The sequence below is a fragment of the Sphaerodactylus townsendi genome, linkage group LG03, assembly GCF_021028975.2.
Source record: "Sphaerodactylus townsendi isolate TG3544 linkage group LG03, MPM_Stown_v2.3, whole genome shotgun sequence".
NCBI lineage: Eukaryota > Metazoa > Chordata > Lepidosauria > Squamata > Sphaerodactylidae > Sphaerodactylus > Sphaerodactylus townsendi.
Window position 1 is genome coordinate 36,263,252 of NC_059427.1, and position 18,219 is coordinate 36,281,470.

At 61.2% G+C, this 18,219-nt stretch overlaps 1 protein-coding gene across 1 annotated transcript; it reads left to right on the forward strand.

Moving 5' to 3' along the window:
- Positions 1–14,309: 14,309 nt before the first annotated feature.
- On the forward strand, positions 14,310–16,922 carry LOC125427767 (basic proline-rich protein-like; the record flags this gene model as incomplete). The annotated part of the gene is made up of 2 exons (XM_048487324.1): positions 14,310–15,419; positions 16,452–16,922. Coding segments are annotated over 2 exons (1,581 nt in total), but the record flags the coding sequence as incomplete, so codon positions are not given.
- Between the last annotated feature and the right edge of the window lie 1,297 nt (positions 16,923–18,219).

Here is an 18,219-nt window from a genome sequence, read left to right on the forward strand (position 1 = left end):
AAAATCACTCTGAAAATTGACAAAAAATTGACATGGTCTAGCAAACTAATACTAGTCCAAAGACTGGGGGGGGGGGGGGGGACAGCAGGCAACCTCCCCAAATGGAGGTTGCCTAGGAAACAACAAGGAAGTGAGGGAGCAGACAAAGTGGCATATCAGATCAGTTAGGGACACTCTGAGGCAGGAAAATTCCTGTGCAAACAAAAAAATCACAGGAAAAACCCACAGGTTAAGTAGCGCATACATAAATGACCAGCATAAAGAAAATGGCAAGTTATTAAAGATAATGTGTGAAGCCTTCTAAGCAGCAGTTTATTACTGTTTAGGTCCTGAGATTCCTTTTGAGAAGTTGGGGGTGTCAGGATGCGACTGTACAAGGAGAGCTCTAATGGATCTTTATGGATCTGGCTGGTTCTTTCCCTTGGTCACCCCAAAACCACAACCACATGACAGATCAAGCCCTTTCATACGTGCCTGAACAGGACAATCCTTCCTCCCATGCTCCATGGCGCCGCAGTGGCCCAAAACCTGTTTGAAATATATGGATCCTCATGGATCTGACTGGTTTTTGCACTTGGTCATCACATCATCTGGGGTGATTAAGTGAAAATACCAGGCAAATCCATGAGGATCCATGTTTTACAAGCAGGTTTTTGGGCCACTGGGGCACCATGGAGCATGGGAGGCGTGATTGTCCTGTTCAGACACGTCAAAGGGCATCTGTGATGTGGTTGTGGTTTTGGGGTGACCAAGAGAGAAACCAGGCAGATACATGAGGATCCGCCAGGCCTTTGGAGTGTCCAGTCGCTGAGTGGCGCCCCCCCCCCCCCATGCTTTATGCACTTATTTACCATCTTAATTCTGGTTCCATGTATGTTACCCTCCTAGAGAGGAGTCTGGCCTCTCCTTCTTTTTGGGGAGATTTTAATGAACTGGGTTATAGGACGCCTGTCATTGTTATGTTAACCGCTGTTTTAATAGATTTTAATGGATTTTAGTTATTATATTGATTGTTGTGTGGTCACTATTGTGAACCTCTATTTAATTGTGTATATATCGATGGGGTGGTTTATAAATAGAATAAATAAATAAATAAATACATAAATAAATTCCGTGTTTTTCAAGCAGGTATTTGGGCCACTGCGATGCCACGGAGAGTGGGAGGAGCGATTGCTCTATTCAGACACGTGACAAAGGGGTTGAGGTGTGGTGTGGTGGTGGTTTTGGGGTGACCAAGTGAAAAAACAGGCGGATCCATGAGGATCCATGTTTTTCAAGCAGGTTTGGGGGCCACTGCAGTGCCACGGAGCTTAGGAGGAGCAATTGCTGTGTTCAGACATGTGGCAAATGGGTTGAGCTGTGATGTGGTGGTGATTTTGGGGTGACAAGTGACAAAATCACCCAAACCAATTTCTTTTGTGCACCCCTGCTCCACTCTGTACTTTCTCAGGTTCTGTATACAGTGGGATTCAACAGGTTCGTACCACTTTGGCAGAACTGGTTGTTAAAATGGCGCTTGTAAACAACCAGTTGTTAAATTATTTGAATCCCACCACTGGAACCGGTTGTGAAATTAGTTGAATCCCACCACTGTCTGTATACTAACAATGTTTTTTTGTGTGTGGAATGTTTTTTTCTCTTTTAATAAAACTCTTCTTTCTTTAGTCAAAGTTGTCATTATTTCTGGGTCTAATTTCCCATGAAGGATTCTGGTAGACTCTGGTGGAGAATGCCGCAATTGCCCACCTCTCACTTAGCCACTTTCTATCCTTAAATTCCCCCAAAATTAGCATCATAAGGGGTGGTCTACAGGAGGACTGGCCCCCTATGTCCTGTAGACCATGACGAGGTGACCCGTGCTGTATCGACCAATGAGGGTCAGTGGCAGGGACCCTCACGGAATGGCAAGTGGGAGATGGTGCACCACGAGTAGCTACAGGAACGGCAGCAGCAGCAATGGCAGTGGCCAAGACTGAGGCTGAGACTGCCAACGAAAGACTGTGTTTGATTGAGAGCCGGAGGCCAGTGGCAGGGGCCTCCATGCAGCAGCAGATAACATCTGGAGGCTCCGAGGTGCAGGGAAGATCTGTACAGAACAATTGCAGGCAACGGAGACTGGTGGCAGAGGTCTTCGTGGGACAGCAAGAGAAAGTGATACAAGTGATAGAGAACATTCAAGTCCTGCAGACCTTGATCTCACTAGGGAGTCTATTCCACCAGGTGGGGACCCGCGCTGAAAAGTCCCTGGCCCTTGTGGAAGCCAGACTTTGGGCCAGGGATCTCCAGTAAAATTTCCTCCGATGAGTGGAGGGATCTAGTGGGGCAATATGGGGAAAGGCGGTCTCTTAGGTATGCAAATACAAGACCGCTCACAACCTTAAAGGTTATCATCCACACTTTGAATATGATCTGGTACTCGATTGGCAGCCAGTGAAGCTGGTATAAGACTGGAGTAATCCAGTCTCTGCTCAGTGTTCCAGAAAGAAGCCTGGTTGCCACATGTTGAACACGTTTTAGTTTCTGTGTCACAGACAAAGGAAGGCCAGAGTATAGCGAATTACAGTAATCCACTCTGGAGGTGACCGTTGCATGGATTACTGTGGCCAGGTCGGAACGGGAGACATATGGAGCCAGTTGCCGTGCCTGTCGCAGGTGGTAGACAGCTACCTGGGTGGTCTTGGCAACCTGGGCCTCAAGCAACAAAGCTGAGTCCAAGGTCATCCCCAGGCTCCTGACAGATGAGGCCAACTTCAAGACCTCGCTGTCAAGCGCAGGCAGGCAAAAGTCAACCAGCCTCTCCCCCCGACCCACCCACAGAACCTCCATCTTCACTGGATTCAGCTTCAGTTAGCTCGCTCTCAACCAGCCAGCCATAGCCTCTAAGCAACGCTGGAGAGCCCCTGGGGCAGGGGTCGGGCGGCCTGCCATTGTGAACATGAGCTGGGTGTCATCTGCATATTGGTAATACCTCAGCCCAAAACTCTGGACCAATCCAGCTAGGGGGTGCATGTTAAAAAGCATCAGAGAGAGGATCGCCCCTTGCGGCACCACTCCACAAATCATGTGCTTCTTGCTTTCCACGGGGAAAATGAGAGCACTTCTGGCGCAACTTTTCACACCAGAGCAGGGGGTGGGCAGGGAACAACTGGTTGTGGTGGGTTTTCCAGGCTGTGTGGTCATGGTCTGGTGGATCTTGTTCCTAACGTTTCGCCTGCCTCTGTGGTTGGCATCTTCAGAGGTGTACCGCAGAGGGAAGTCTGTTACACACATACACCTCTGAAGATGCCAGCCACTGATGCAGGCGAAACGTTAGGAACAAGATCTACCAGACCACGGCCACACAGCCCAGAAAACCCACCACAACCAATACCGTCTGTTTTTTTGCTTTAAAGTTCAAGACTTAACACCATGAACTTCTTGCAACAATGTATAGCTGTTTTAAAAATCAAGGCCCCACATACTGACATTTCCCCCTTCCCCTGAAAACTTTTTATAAAGTGTGTTTCAATTGATCAAGGCTAGAGAAGGAAAAAGAAGCATTCAAATGCACATGACTCAAATGTTATGTGAGGAGATGCTCAGTTGAAAGTGATCCCTATTTTGACCCTACAATTTAACACAGCTGGAAAAGCCCGGCCTACCACTAGTATAGTAGAAAGAAAGTAATAGAAAGAATATGTAAGGTTAAATTGAGAGACAATATGCTATTCTACCACATATTGTGTAAGGAAGAATATTTACATCTGCTCACAGTGTGCTTTCTTTCCTCTTTGTTATTCTGTATAGTATTGTGCTTGAGTCCCTCTGAAGGACATTTATGTCTGAAATAATGCATTTAATTTTCCATAAAAGAGATGGGAGACAAAAGTTTACATTTTTTACACTGATGGATACAATTCATATTTTGAATTTAACTTATTGCGTTTGCATGTTTTATACTAGAAAGCGTTCTAGATTTTTTTCTGTGTGAAATTCAAAAGACATGAAGTTTCCTGTATCATTTTCTGATATATTCATGTAAATGTGTAATCACACATATTATTTTTGACTACGGACTGGTGGTGGGCCTAGCTTTCCCACTTGTGTGGCAAATTGTAGTATCAGAAATAATTAATTATTTTCAGCTAAGCCTGGCATTTGGTTCATATACATTCTATAGGATTGAATTAGGTTAAACAAGTTAAACCCTTTCTGCCTTTCTGTTTCTTCCAGTACCCCACATTCTACTCCAGAATAATCCGCACAGATATCTTTTACTAAATACAATGCCTTTTGCAACTGTTCTTCAGCCATTGCTTGGCTTGCCATTTCACAAATTAGTAGGTCAGATCAGCTGGCTTTTTAGCTGATGAAAAAGGAATGAGAAATCCTCTTTGCCCAACAAAAAATGCTATGCTGGGGATCGCGGGACCCTCGCAGACAAGTCATGTGATATGGGGGCCGTGGTAAGGAGAGGAATTAAGAAGAACTGAGTGAAAAATATTGATGCATCTAATCCTATACATGGTTTGCCAAAGATTGTCCCCTTTTGTTCCTGAATGAGGTACAATTCCTATTTATCATCATCATTATTATTTAGCTTATTTATAGCCTGCCTTTCTCACTGAGACTCAAAGCAGATTACAGAGAGAGAGAGAGAAAAAGAGAGAGGTAATTATATAGTATTGGAACACGCAATAGAACTAGGAGTCCAAAACTGAACAAAGTGAGCAACAATGTGATCACAGAGTTTAACATACACAATAAGCAATATGGTTGAACACTACAATAGGACTAGGAATAGAAAAATACAAACAAGTTTGTTCCTTTTCTAATCTGTACATATGTTTCATTTGACCCATTAGTGGTGATAAATGATTTCTGATGAAAATCTTCCTGATGAAATCTATCAGACTGTATCTCTATGTGGTGTTCAGAAATCCTTAAATTGTACAATAAAGAGAAGTGAAATTTTCGTCTTCTGTTAGGAACATAATATTTTAAAAAATGGTTGTACTTCAACAGGTACTATTGATGTTCAGTCTCTATTTAAGATATGCTTCGCTGAAATGGATGGAGGTTGAGTGACAAGTCATCATTCCGGTTGAGCAGAACTCTTAAATATATTGACCAGATCTTTTCTGCTTAGATTCAGCTTATGTTCAGTAAACATTAGTTTAGCATAAAATGCTCCTCCAATGCTTAACAGTACTAGTAAAATTCCTGTCATTTTAAATTTAATCTACTGACTGGCAATGTTAAACAATGTGTTTGGCATTTTGCTAAACTAATGTCAAACGACTGTTTCCTCTGTTAGCCAATAATGCTTAACTTGTCCATCTAATCAGCATTCTGACATAGAGCTTGTCTATATAATTAAGATAATTACCCAGATGTGGATATAGGGATGAAGCTCGCTGTCTTGGTTGTCTTTCTCCAAGCATTTTACAGACATGAATTGATGTGATTAGCTGGAGTTGCTCCTTTATTCTTTTTTTTTTGCTGGTTAAGGGTCAGAATGATATATATCAGACCAACATGTAATTATCTATATCTGCAAAATAATAGTTTCTATTTTAATTTTGTAATTTTGTATTGACAGATAGGTTATTCATTGGCAACTAGTACTTATAAATGAATCTGAATTGTGATTTAGATGCTAGATAAGTGTTTTAAGTTTGACAATATCAGCAGATTGCAAAGGGATTACATCAAATGTTCAGTTTATTAATATGTAGGAATCACTTACATAGAAAAGTGAGTCTCAAGGGGCAAGTAAACTGATAATTTTGAATAACATATTTAAATGAGCATTATGGGTGGCTATGAAATACATGTCCACAGATATTTGACTATGGGAATACCTACTGAATTGATCATCTGTGTAGAAACTATAACACCATATTCAGTCTTCACTTGAAAAAAAATCCCATCTTTTTAGAACTCTTGTGTCATACTATAAATAATTTATAATGTACCTAAAATGTGCTATGATTTTTTTCTATGTGCAAGAAATTTAAATGAAGAGCAGAATAAAGTGTGATTTATTGACCCTGTGCCTTGGGTGACTAAGAACCTCATCTGCGGGGTGGGCGCAAATCCACTAGTGGAAACAGCATGCAGCCATGGCGGTGGATTTGCCCTCCTTGGGCACTTACTCCAGCAGAGGGGCAATTTTGCTGGCATGTGCCTGCGGCACCCTCCCAGTGCCGGGACATAGAGTTGCACGCAGCGCCGGCATCCTAGCACCACTGCTGCATAAGTCTATTGAGCACCATAGAGACTTCTTGGTGGCAGGGAGGCTTCTCACTTTTCGAGCCTACCCACACTTCTGGAAAGCCTCTTCGGGGGTGGCAGCCAGGTGTGGCCGCAGCACCATGACTGGACTTCCAAATCTTGGATGGGGCTGATAGAGAGGGGTCTGCAGAAAAAAGTGAATGCCAAGAGATCCACAAAGAGGAAGTATGAGTCATGAGAGGAAAACCAATACTATTTGAAGAAGGATATGGGCTAAGGGAACAGGACAGTCTAGAGGCAATCTTGCAAGTTTGTATATTTATTAAACTGGTTTTTTTTACCACTCCTTATGTACTCATATGCCTTTAAGATGACTTATAATAACATACAAATATTATACTATCACAACATTATTTATTTATTTTGATATTTATACATGCTTTCCTTCCCAATCAAGATCCAAAGTGGCTTACAACATCATTCTTCCATTTTCCATTCTCTCCTCACAACAGCTCTATGATTTAGGTTAGGCTGAGAGACAGTAAATGGCCTGAGGTCAATCTGCAAGTTTCCATGGTAACATGGGGATTCCAGCCTAATGGTCCAATCGGGGGCGGGGGGGCAGCAAAGCCAGCTGTGGAGGCAGCAGGGCCCTATGCTAGCAGCTTTGCTGTCCCTTGGGCACTTACCTTGCTGGAGGGGCAAATACAGTGGTGGGCAGCTGCCACAGCCTCCCGGGGTGCCTCGATGTGACACAGAATGCCCTGTCAACACCTTGCACCCCCACCCGCTCTGTCAGTGTAGTGGGATGATTCTGGGGGCGTGGCCTGGGGCGAAGCTGACATTAGTCAGCTTCCCCCCGGCCTTGCCTCCTGGGATGCGGCACCCATAGCATGGACATGCCACCATTTGGGGTGATGCAAGCCCATTCGGCCCAAAGGAAGGCTTTTGGGAACAAGGAGGTTTTTTTTGTTTTGTTTTGCCTTCCATGCTGCCAAACAACCTTCTGGGGGTAGCAGGACTGTGCTGCTGTGGCCCTGTCCCAGGCTGCCTCAGGGCTCTGGACTGGATTGCCTGCCTCCCAGATCCACTACTGGCTCTATTATTAAAAATCTATTAAGATGCAACAAAAGCAGAAGTTGTCAAAAACACAATTATACCTTCAGGAAACTTTTAACTTACTCCATAAGCTGGCTGAAATAGAAGAACCTCTTCTTAAAGTCAGCTGGGTCCTGTCTGTATGTTACATTTCTAAGAAGGATGGCCCCCGGGTTGGGTGATAAGTAAAGTTGCAAAGTTCTGTGTTTCCCAGGGGCATGTAAATCCAATCCAGATCAGGAATTTGCTGCATGGGCTTGGACTTTTCCTGAACCATTTTGGACTATCCAGTCTATCTAGACCAACAAAATAAAAAATATGTGGCAAATTGGTATTGTTCAGCAATAACATAAGGGCACTCAGCTGAAATGCTTTGCTTGTATTAGAATGAAAAAAATGTCACAAGATTGTTTTCCAGCTTCCTTCACAGTTTATTTGCTATCCTGTCACTTTTTAATATTTACGGCAGCTTAATTCACTAATAGATAATGAGAAATTTTCAACTGGCTTGTATTTATATATGTCAACCTGATAAGTGAAGTTGAAGGGGGATTGCTGAGCAAGACATATAAGAAAAGCTTGCTACAGTACCTAACATGCTCAGTTTTAATCTTGGGCTCTCTTGAGCTTTACCTAGATAAGCAACAGTGTCTGCAGTCTTTTATTACATTTTCCTTTATTTTTTTTTCTATTGTAGCTTTCCTTAGTATGAAAATTGGTGGCTTGACTTAGGGATTTGTGCGTCTGGAGAAAAATAATTTCGGTTGTTTCCTTTCAGTTGATAGCAGCAATCAAACAGAGATGAAAGCATTTGCATTTTATTTATTTTATTTTATTTTATTTATTTATTAATTCGGCTTTTATACCGCCCGATCCCCGAAGGGCTCCGGGCGGTGAACAGCAAGGATTCAGAGACAACAGGAGCAAAACACATATACAATATAAAGACCTTCATGTACCCACACCAAAAACAGGCAACTTCAGGTCAGCTCATAGACTATATAATGCAAATGCTCCGAAGTGATAACTCAACTGGATTTGTGCTGAAGTGAAGCCAGTGGTAAGATTCTTTTTATTCCAATAAAAGTGTCTGCTCTTACTAAAAATAAACATCAGATTGAAAAATGTGTATGAAAGGTTATATAAGGTTTGTTAATGTCGCAGAAAGATTCATAACCTTCATCAACTTCAAAATTAAGTTGGTCAAGCTGAAACAAATCCATTTCTGTTCCCTCACCCTCCTCCAGCTTGTCAGAAAAAATGATATGTTTACTGTGAGGTGAAACTGAAATTCCCTCTCTTACCTAACGCATTCAGCAGCAGAAGTCCTTCCTAGCTCTAGCATTTTGCTAATGATTCAGTTGACCTTCTTTCCTGTCCTTGATGGGTACAAATGGGCAACAATGTCCCCACCAAAGAGGTGCCAGACATTTACTGGTGCATATATTAGTTACTCCATGTGTTTGGCTATTTTAACTATTTGGATCAGGGCAATAAGAAGAAGAAGAGTTTGGATTTATATCCCCCCTTTCTCTCCTGCAGGAGACTCCAAGGGGCTTACAATCTCCTTGCCCTTCCCCCCTCACAACAAACACCCTGTGAGGTAGGTGGGGCTGAGAGAGCTCCGAGAAGCTGTGACTAGCCCAAGGTCACCCAGCTGGCGTGTGTGGGAGTGTACAGGTTAATCTGAATTCCCCAGATAAGCCTCCACAGCTCAGGCGGCAGAGCTGGGAATCAAACCCGGTTCCTCCAGATTAGATACAGGAGCTCTTAACCTCCTACGCCACTGCGCCACTGTTTCTTTAAAGAAACCATGGTTTCATTAAACCAGTCAAGGTTAATGTGATCGTTTGAATGCAAGCCACTCAACTAACTTTAGTTGTGGGGTTCCCAGGTCCCTCCGGGCTACTGGTAGTGTTGGGGGTAGAAGGCAGTGTTGACAGATCCAGGCCAGGTTGGGGAAATTTTGGAGATTTGAGGATAGATTCTGGGGAGGACAGAGATCGCAGCGAGGTACAATGCTACAGAGTCCACCCTCCAAAGCATCCATTGTCTTCAGGGCAATTGATATTTATGGTCTGGAGTGAACTGTAATTCTGATGGATCCGCAGGTTCCACACAGAGACTGGCATCCGTAGTTAGTTAAGGCGCATAAAGACTAGATGTGAATTTGGTTTATTCCTAAATTATTCTCAGCTATGGTTTCACATAATGTGCTAATGCATTCTGGCTTTAATTTTGCTGTGATTCATGGTGATGTCCTCACAAGTCATGGAGAGAGGGCAATGAAACCAGTGGGAAAACTAACCATGTGGTAATCTACTGATGTATTGGTACCAAGTGAGTAATATCATTCTAAGAAGAAAAAGAGTTTGTTTTTATACTCCGCTTTTCTCTACCTCAAGGAGTTTCAAAGAGGTTTATAGTCACAATCCCTTCCGGTCCCCACAACAGACACCTTGTGAGGTAGGTCAGGCTGAGAAAATTCTGAGAGAACTGTGACTGGTCCAAGGTCACCCAGTAGGCTTCATGGGGCAAAGTGGAAAGTAGTGGGGAAACAAATCCAGTTCTATAGATTAGTGCCCACTGCTCTTAACAACTACCCCATGCTGGCTACCCCAAAAAGGAGGAAGAAAGAAGACAATATTAGTGTTGTTCCATTCAAGCCAAAATACTACAACACTACAAAGACTTTGGGTTGAAAAAGGAGAAGCCACCACATGGAGAAGCAGGCTGATTCCGCACGGGCCAAAAGCAGCGGTGTGAAAACAGTGTGAAAACAGTACAAACCCTTTTACGCCATTTTAAACTCTTTTGCACCAGAACACCGTTTTGACACTACTATGTTTGTTTGCTATTAGTCTCATTGTGGAGACTAAAGCTGACAATGGCTGCCAGCTGAGGAAAATATATGCTTTTTCAAAGGATAAGAATGGCAGCAATAAAATAATTATTTCAACCACAGGACATTTCATAAGCAACAAGTTAAAGCTGAAATGAATGTTCTCAAAGCAGCTATGATACTCAACAATACAATGAATTCTATGTGGTAGAGCTGGTGGACTCTTGATGAGTGAGTAGGCGATTCCAAGGAACTCCCAATCCTGTTGCTGACTTGCTGTGGTTTGGCCTTGAGTACATCACTTAACATCTCTCTGTATCATTCCCTGAAGTATTTGAATGATGCTCTGGCAGCTTTCCAGATAGCTTATTTAACAAAAAACAATGGCCTTAGGAGAATATGTAACTGAGATGCTGTACCAATCAAATGTAATTCTATCCTCTTTGTTCTCGCTCTTCACTTAGTGTGCAGGAAAAAAAGCTGAAGTGTAGTGATGTAGAATGTATTCAGACTTCTATTCAAGTGATGGTTTTGGAACAAGCTATGTAGGTGCCAATTTCTAATGAAAGCGCTTGGACACAACTGCTTCCTCTTGGCTACCAGTTTTCAGAAAGCATTTTTATCAACAATATAATTTTTGAAATTACTGTTGTGCCCAAAATACACATTTTTTTCAAAACGTCCTTTTCACAAAAGATGTGTAGTTGGTCACAGTGTTTAAAGTGAGCCAGCTAGAAGAGTTAAAAGAACCTCCCACACTATTTTCTGTGGAAAGATTAAAGTAGAAGTGTATATTCATCCGCCACTTGCTGAACCTTCTTTGTTGAAGAATGCTCTGCTTGGGTCCTAGTGCCTACGTAGTTCGGCTTCTCCCTCTGTTCTCTTTTGCTGTCCTTCCTTCCCCTTTAAAAGGCTGAGTGAGGGGTGGGGTTTTTTTTTGCCACTTTCTGCTACGGCATGGGGCTGGCAGTGGGCAGATTTGACCATCTGCAGCCACCTGTGCACTCTCTCTCTCATCCTCCTGCTCCCCCCACACCCTGAGCCTCGCTGCTGCCTCTGCCGCTGCTTCCCACCTCATTGATGAAGCAGCTGAAAGACTCCTCTTCCCAGTGGGTTCCTGCTCCCCTCACCCACCGAGCCTTGCTGCTGCCACTGTTTCCTGCCTTGCCGGCAAGGTGACCTGAGGCTTTGTCTCCCCTGCAGGCTCCTGTTTCCGCTGCTGGATGGTAAGTGAGTGTACTCATGAGAATGTCCAGTCAGGAATTTGCTTCTTTTCCTTAAGAACATGAACGTATGAATGCTTTTATATCAAAATACCATGTTTAAATATGCACAGAATAATGGTTTTGACAAAGGCTGCGCTTAAAAATGAATTCTGCTCATAGTCATTTGGAACTATTTTCTACAGCGGAAACCAGTGGTGAAGCCACCAGGGGACAGGGAGTGCGCAACGCACCGGGCGCACCGATTCTGGTCATGTGAAGGGCGGAAAAATCCCCCTGCCCCCTGCGGCCCCCTGCGCTCCCCTGTGGTGCCCTCCGCCCCCCTTCCACGGCGCCCCCCCCCATGGTGACCCCCACTTACTTTTAGGAATGGAACATCCCAGAGAAGAAGCCTGCCTGCGTTCCCCCCCCCCCACCCCCCCCCCCCCCCCCCCCCCCCCCTCCCTCCCCCCCCCCCCCCCCCCCCCCCCCTCCCCTCCCCCCCCCCCCACCCCCCCTCCCTCCCCCCCCCCCCCCCACACCCTCCCCCCCCCCCCCCCCCCCCCCCCCCCACCCCCCCCCCCCCCCCCCCCCCCCCCCCCCCACCCCCCCCCCCCCCCACCCCCCCCCCCCCCCACCCCCCCCCCCCCCCACCCCCCCCCCCCCCCACCCCCCCCCCCCCCCACCCCCCCCCCCCCCCACCCCCCCCCCCCCCCACCCCCCCCCCCCCCCACCCCCCCCCCCCCCCACCCCCCCCCCCCCCCACCCCCCCCCCCCCCCACCCCCCCCCCCCCCCACCCCCCCCCCCCCCCACCCCCCCCCCCCCCCACCCCCCCCCCCCCCCACCCCCCCCCCCCCCCACCCCCCCCCCCCCCCACCCCCCCCCCCCCCCACCCCCCCCCCCCCCCACCCCCCCCCCCCCCCACCCCCCCCCCCCCCCACCCCCCCCCCCCCCCACCCCCCCCCCCCCCCACCCCCCCCCCCCCCCACCCCCCCCCCCCCCCACCCCCCCCCCCCCCCACCCCCCCCCCCCCCCACCCCCCCCCCCCCCCACCCCCCCCCCCCCCCACCCCCCCCCCCCCCCACCCCCCCCCCCCCCCACCCCCCCCCCCCCCCACCCCCCCCCCCCCCCACCCCCCCCCCCCCCCACCCCCCCCCCCCCCCACCCCCCCCCCCCCCCACCCCCCCCCCCCCCCACCCCCCCCCCCCCCCACCCCCCCCCCCCCCCACCCCCCCCCCCCCCCACCCCCCCCCCCCCCCACCCCCCCCCCCCCCCACCCCCCCCCCCCCCCACCCCCCCCCCCCCCCACCCCCCCCCCCCCCCACCCCCCCCCCCCCCCACCCCCCCCCCCCCCCACCCCCCCCCCCCCCCACCCCCCCCCCCCCCCACCCCCCCCCCCCCCCACCCCCCCCCCCCCCCACCCCCCCCCCCCCCCACCCCCCCCCCCCCCCACCCCCCCCCCCCCCCACCCCCCCCCCCCCCCACCCCCCCCCCCCCCCACCCCCCCCCCCCCCCACCCCCCCCCCCCCCCACCCCCCCCCCCCCCCACCCCCCCCCCCCCCCACCCCCCCCCCCCCCCACCCCCCCCCCCCCCCACCCCCCCCCCCCCCCACCCCCCCCCCCCCCCACCCCCCCCCCCCCCCACCCCCCCCCCCCCCCACCCCCCCCCCCCCCCACCCCCCCCCCCCCCCACCCCCCCCCCCCCCCACCCCCCCCCCCCCCCACCCCCCCCCCCCCCCACCCCCCCCCCCCCCCACCCCCCCCCCCCCCCACCCCCCCCCCCCCCCACCCCCCCCCCCCCCCACCCCCCCCCCCCCCCACCCCCCCCCCCCCCCACCCCCCCCCCCCCCCACCCCCCCCCCCCCCCACCCCCCCCCCCCCCCACCCCCCCCCCCCCCCACCCCCCCCCCCCCCCACCCCCCCCCCCCCCCACCCCCCCCCCCCCCCACCCCCCCCCCCCCCCACCCCCCCCCCCCCCCACCCCCCCCCCCCCCCACCCCCCCCCCCCCCCACCCCCCCCCCCCCCCACCCCCCCCCCCCCCCACCCCCCCCCCCCCCCACCCCCCCCCCCCCCCACCCCCCCCCCCCCCCACCCCCCCCCCCCCCCACCCCCCCCCCCCCCCACCCCCCCCCCCCCCCACCCCCCCCCCCCCCCACCCCCCCCCCCCCCCACCCCCCCCCCCCCCCACCCCCCCCCCCCCCCACCCCCCCCCCCCCCCACCCCCCCCCCCCCCCACCCCCCCCCCCCCCCACCCCCCCCCCCCCCCACCCCCCCCCCCCCCCACCCCCCCCCCCCCCCACCCCCCCCCCCCCCCACCCCCCCCCCCCCCCACCCCCCCCCCCCCCCACCCCCCCCCCCCCCCACCCCCCCCCCCCCCCACCCCCCCCCCCCCCCACCCCCCCCCCCCCCCACCCCCCCCCCCCCCCACCCCCCCCCCCCCCCACCCCCCCCCCCCCCCACCCCCCCCCCCCCCCACCCCCCCCCCCCCCCACCCCCCCCCCCCCCCACCCCCCCCCCCCCCCACCCCCCCCCCCCCCCACCCCCCCCCCCCCCCACCCCCCCCCCCCCCCACCCCCCCCCCCCCCCACCCCCCCCCCCCCCCACCCCCCCCCCCCCCCACCCCCCCCCCCCCCCACCCCCCCCCCCCCCCACCCCCCCCCCCCCCCACCCCCCCCCCCCCCCACCCCCCCCCCCCCCCACCCCCCCCCCCCCCCACCCCCCCCCCCCCCCACCCCCCCCCCCCCCCACCCCCCCCCCCCCCCACCCCCCCCCCCCCCCACCCCCCCCCCCCCCCACCCCCCCCCCCCCCCACCCCCCCCCCCCCCCACCCCCCCCCCCCCCCACCCCCCCCCCCCCCCACCCCCCCCCCCCCCCACCCCCCCCCCCCCCCACCCCCCCCCCCCCCCACCCCCCCCCCCCCCCACCCCCCCCCCCCCCCACCCCCCCCCCCCCCCACCCCCCCCCCCCCCCACCCCCCCCCCCCCCCACCCCCCCCCCCCCCCACCCCCCCCCCCCCCCACCCCCCCCCCCCCCCACCCCCCCCCCCCCCCACCCCCCCCCCCCCCCACCCCCCCCCCCCCCCACCCCCCCCCCCCCCCACCCCCCCCCCCCCCCACCCCCCCCCCCCCCCACCCCCCCCCCCCCCCACCCCCCCCCCCCCCCACCCCCCCCCCCCCCCACCCCCCCCCCCCCCCACCCCCCCCCCCCCCCACCCCCCCCCCCCCCCACCCCCCCCCCCCCCCACCCCCCCCCCCCCCCACCCCCCCCCCCCCCCACCCCCCCCCCCCCCCACCCCCCCCCCCCCCCACCCCCCCCCCCCCCCACCCCCCCCCCCCCCCACCCCCCCCCCCCCCCACCCCCCCCCCCCCCCACCCCCCCCCCCCCCCACCCCCCCCCCCCCCCACCCCCCCCCCCCCCCACCCCCCCCCCCCCCCACCCCCCCCCCCCCCCACCCCCCCCCCCCCCCACCCCCCCCCCCCCCCACCCCCCCCCCCCCCCACCCCCCCCCCCCCCCACCCCCCCCCCCCCCCACCCCCCCCCCCCCCCACCCCCCCCCCCCCCCACCCCCCCCCCCCCCCACCCCCCCCCCCCCCCACCCCCCCCCCCCCCCACCCCCCCCCCCCCCCACCCCCCCCCCCCCCCACCCCCCCCCCCCCCCACCCCCCCCCCCCCCCACCCCCCCCCCCCCCCACCCCCCCCCCCCCCCACCCCCCCCCCCCCCCACCCCCCCCCCCCCCCACCCCCCCCCCCCCCCACCCCCCCCCCCCCCCACCCCCCCCCCCCCCCACCCCCCCCCCCCCCCACCCCCCCCCCCCCCCACCCCCCCCCCCCCCCACCCCCCCCCCCCCCCACCCCCCCCCCCCCCCACCCCCCCCCCCCCCCACCCCCCCCCCCCCCCACCCCCCCCCCCCCCCACCCCCCCCCCCCCCCACCCCCCCCCCCCCCCACCCCCCCCCCCCCCCACCCCCCCCCCCCCCCACCCCCCCCCCCCCCCACCCCCCCCCCCCCCCACCCCCCCCCCCCCCCACCCCCCCCCCCCCCCACCCCCCCCCCCCCCCACCCCCCCCCCCCCCCACCCCCCCCCCCCCCCACCCCCCCCCCCCCCCACCCCCCCCCCCCCCCACCCCCCCCCCCCCCCACCCCCCCCCCCCCCCACCCCCCCCCCCCCCCACCCCCCCCCCCCCCCACCCCCCCCCCCCCCCACCCCCCCCCCCCCCCACCCCCCCCCCCCCCCACCCCCCCCCCCCCCCACCCCCCCCCCCCCCCACCCCCCCCCCCCCCCACCCCCCCCCCCCCCCACCCCCCCCCCCCCCCACCCCCCCCCCCCCCCACCCCCCCCCCCCCCCACCCCCCCCCCCCCCCACCCCCCCCCCCCCCCACCCCCCCCCCCCCCCACCCCCCCCCCCCCCCACCCCCCCCCCCCCCCACCCCCCCCCCCCCCCACCCCCCCCCCCCCCCACCCCCCCCCCCCCCCACCCCCCCCCCCCCCCACCCCCCCCCCCCCCCACCCCCCCCCCCCCCCACCCCCCCCCCCCCCCACCCCCCCCCCCCCCCACCCCCCCCCCCCCCCACCCCCCCCCCCCCCCACCCCCCCCCCCCCCCACCCCCCCCCCCCCCCACCCCCCCCCCCCCCCACCCCCCCCCCCCCCCACCCCCCCCCCCCCCCACCCCCCCCCCCCCCCACCCCCCCCCCCCCCCACCCCCCCCCCCCCCCACCCCCCCCCCCCCCCACCCCCCCCCCCCCCCACCCCCCCCCCCCCCCACCCCCCCCCCCCCCCACCCCCCCCCCCCCCCACCCCCCCCCCCCCCCACCCCCCCCCCCCCCCACCCCCCCCCCCCCCCACCCCCCCCCCCCCCCACCCCCCCCCCCCCCCACCCCCCCCCCCCCCCACCCCCCCCCCCCCCCACCCCCCCCCCCCCCCACCCCCCCCCCCCCCCACCCCCCCCCCCCCCCACCCCCCCCCCCCCCCACCCCCCCCCCCCCCCACCCCCCCCCCCCCCCACCCCCCCCCCCCCCCACCCCCCCCCCCCCCCACCCCCCCCCCCCCCCACCCCCCCCCCCCCCCACCCCCCCCCCCCCCCACCCCCCCCCCCCCCCACCCCCCCCCCCCCCCACCCCCCCCCCCCCCCACCCCCCCCCCCCCCCACCCCCCCCCCCCCCCACCCCCCCCCCCCCCCACCCCCCCCCCCCCCCACCCCCCCCCCCCCCCACCCCCCCCCCCCCCCACCCCCCCCCCCCCCCACCCCCCCCCCCCCCCACCCCCCCCCCCCCCCACCCCCCCCCCCCCCCACCCCCCCCCCCCCCCACCCCCCCCCCCCCCCACCCCCCCCCCCCCCCACCCCCCCCCCCCCCCACCCCCCCCCCCCCCCACCCCCCCCCCCCCCCACCCCCCCCCCCCCCCACCCCCCCCCCCCCCCACCCCCCCCCCCCCCCACCCCCCCCCCCCCCCACCCCCCCCCCCCCCCACCCCCCCCCCCCCCCACCCCCCCCCCCCCCCACCCCCCCCCCCCCCCACCCCCCCCCCCCCCCACCCCCCCCCCCCCCCACCCCCCCCCCCCCCCACCCCCCCCCCCCCCCACCCCCCCCCCCCCCCACCCCCCCCCCCCCCCACCCCCCCCCCCCCCCACCCCCCCCCCCCCCCACCCCCCCCCCCCCCCACCCCCCCCCCCCCCCACCCCCCCCCCCCCCCACCCCCCCCCCCCCCCACCCCCCCCCCCCCCCACCCCCCCCCCCCCCCACCCCCCCCCCCCCCCACCCCCCCCCCCCCCCACCCCCCCCCCCCCCCACCCCCCCCCCCCCCCACCCCCCCCCCCCCCCACCCCCCCCCCCCCCCACCCCCCCCCCCCCCCACCCCCCCCCCCCCCCACCCCCCCCCCCCCCCACCCCCCCCCCCCCCCACCCCCCCCCCCCCCCACCCCCCCCCCCCCCCACCCCCCCCCCCCCCCACCCCCCCCCCCCCCCACCCCCCCCCCCCCCCACCCCCCCCCCCCCCCACCCCCCCCCCCCCCCACCCCCCCCCCCCCCCACCCCCCCCCCCCCCCACCCCCCCCCCCCCCCACCCCCCCCCCCCCCCACCCCCCCCCCCCCCCACCCCCCCCCCCCCCCACCCCCCCCCCCCCCCACCCCCCCCCCCCCCCACCCCCCCCCCCCCCCACCCCCCCCCCCCCCCACCCCCCCCCCCCCCCACCCCCCCCCCCCCCCACCCCCCCCCCCCCCCACCCCCCCCCCCCCCCACCCCCCCCCCCCCCCACCCCCCCCCCCCCCCACCCCCCCCCCCCCCCACCCCCCCCCCCCCCCACCCCCCCCCCCCCCCACCCCCCCCCCCCCCCACCCCCCCCCCCCCCCACCCCCCCCCCCCCCCACCCCCCCCCCCCCCCACCCCCCCCCCCCCCCACCCCCCCCCCCCCCCACCCCCCCCCCCCCCCACCCCCCCCCCCCCCCACCCCCCCCCCCCCCCACCCCCCCCCCCCCCCACCCCCCCCCCCCCCCACCCCCCCCCCCCCCCACCCCCCCCCCCCCCCACCCCCCCCCCCCCCCACCCCCCCCCCCCCCCACCCCCCCCCCCCCCCACCCCCCCCCCCCCCCACCCCCCCCCCCCCCCACCCCCCCCCCCCCCCACCCCCCCCCCCCCCCACCCCCCCCCCCCCCCACCCCCCCCCCCCCCCACCCCCCCCCCCCCCCACCCCCCCCCCCCCCCACCCCCCCCCCCCCCCACCCCCCCCCCCCCCCACCCCCCCCCCCCCCCACCCCCCCCCCCCCCCACCCCCCCCCCCCCCCACCCCCCCCCCCCCCCACCCCCCCCCCCCCCCACCCCCCCCCCCCCCCACCCCCCCCCCCCCCCACCCCCCCCCCCCCCCA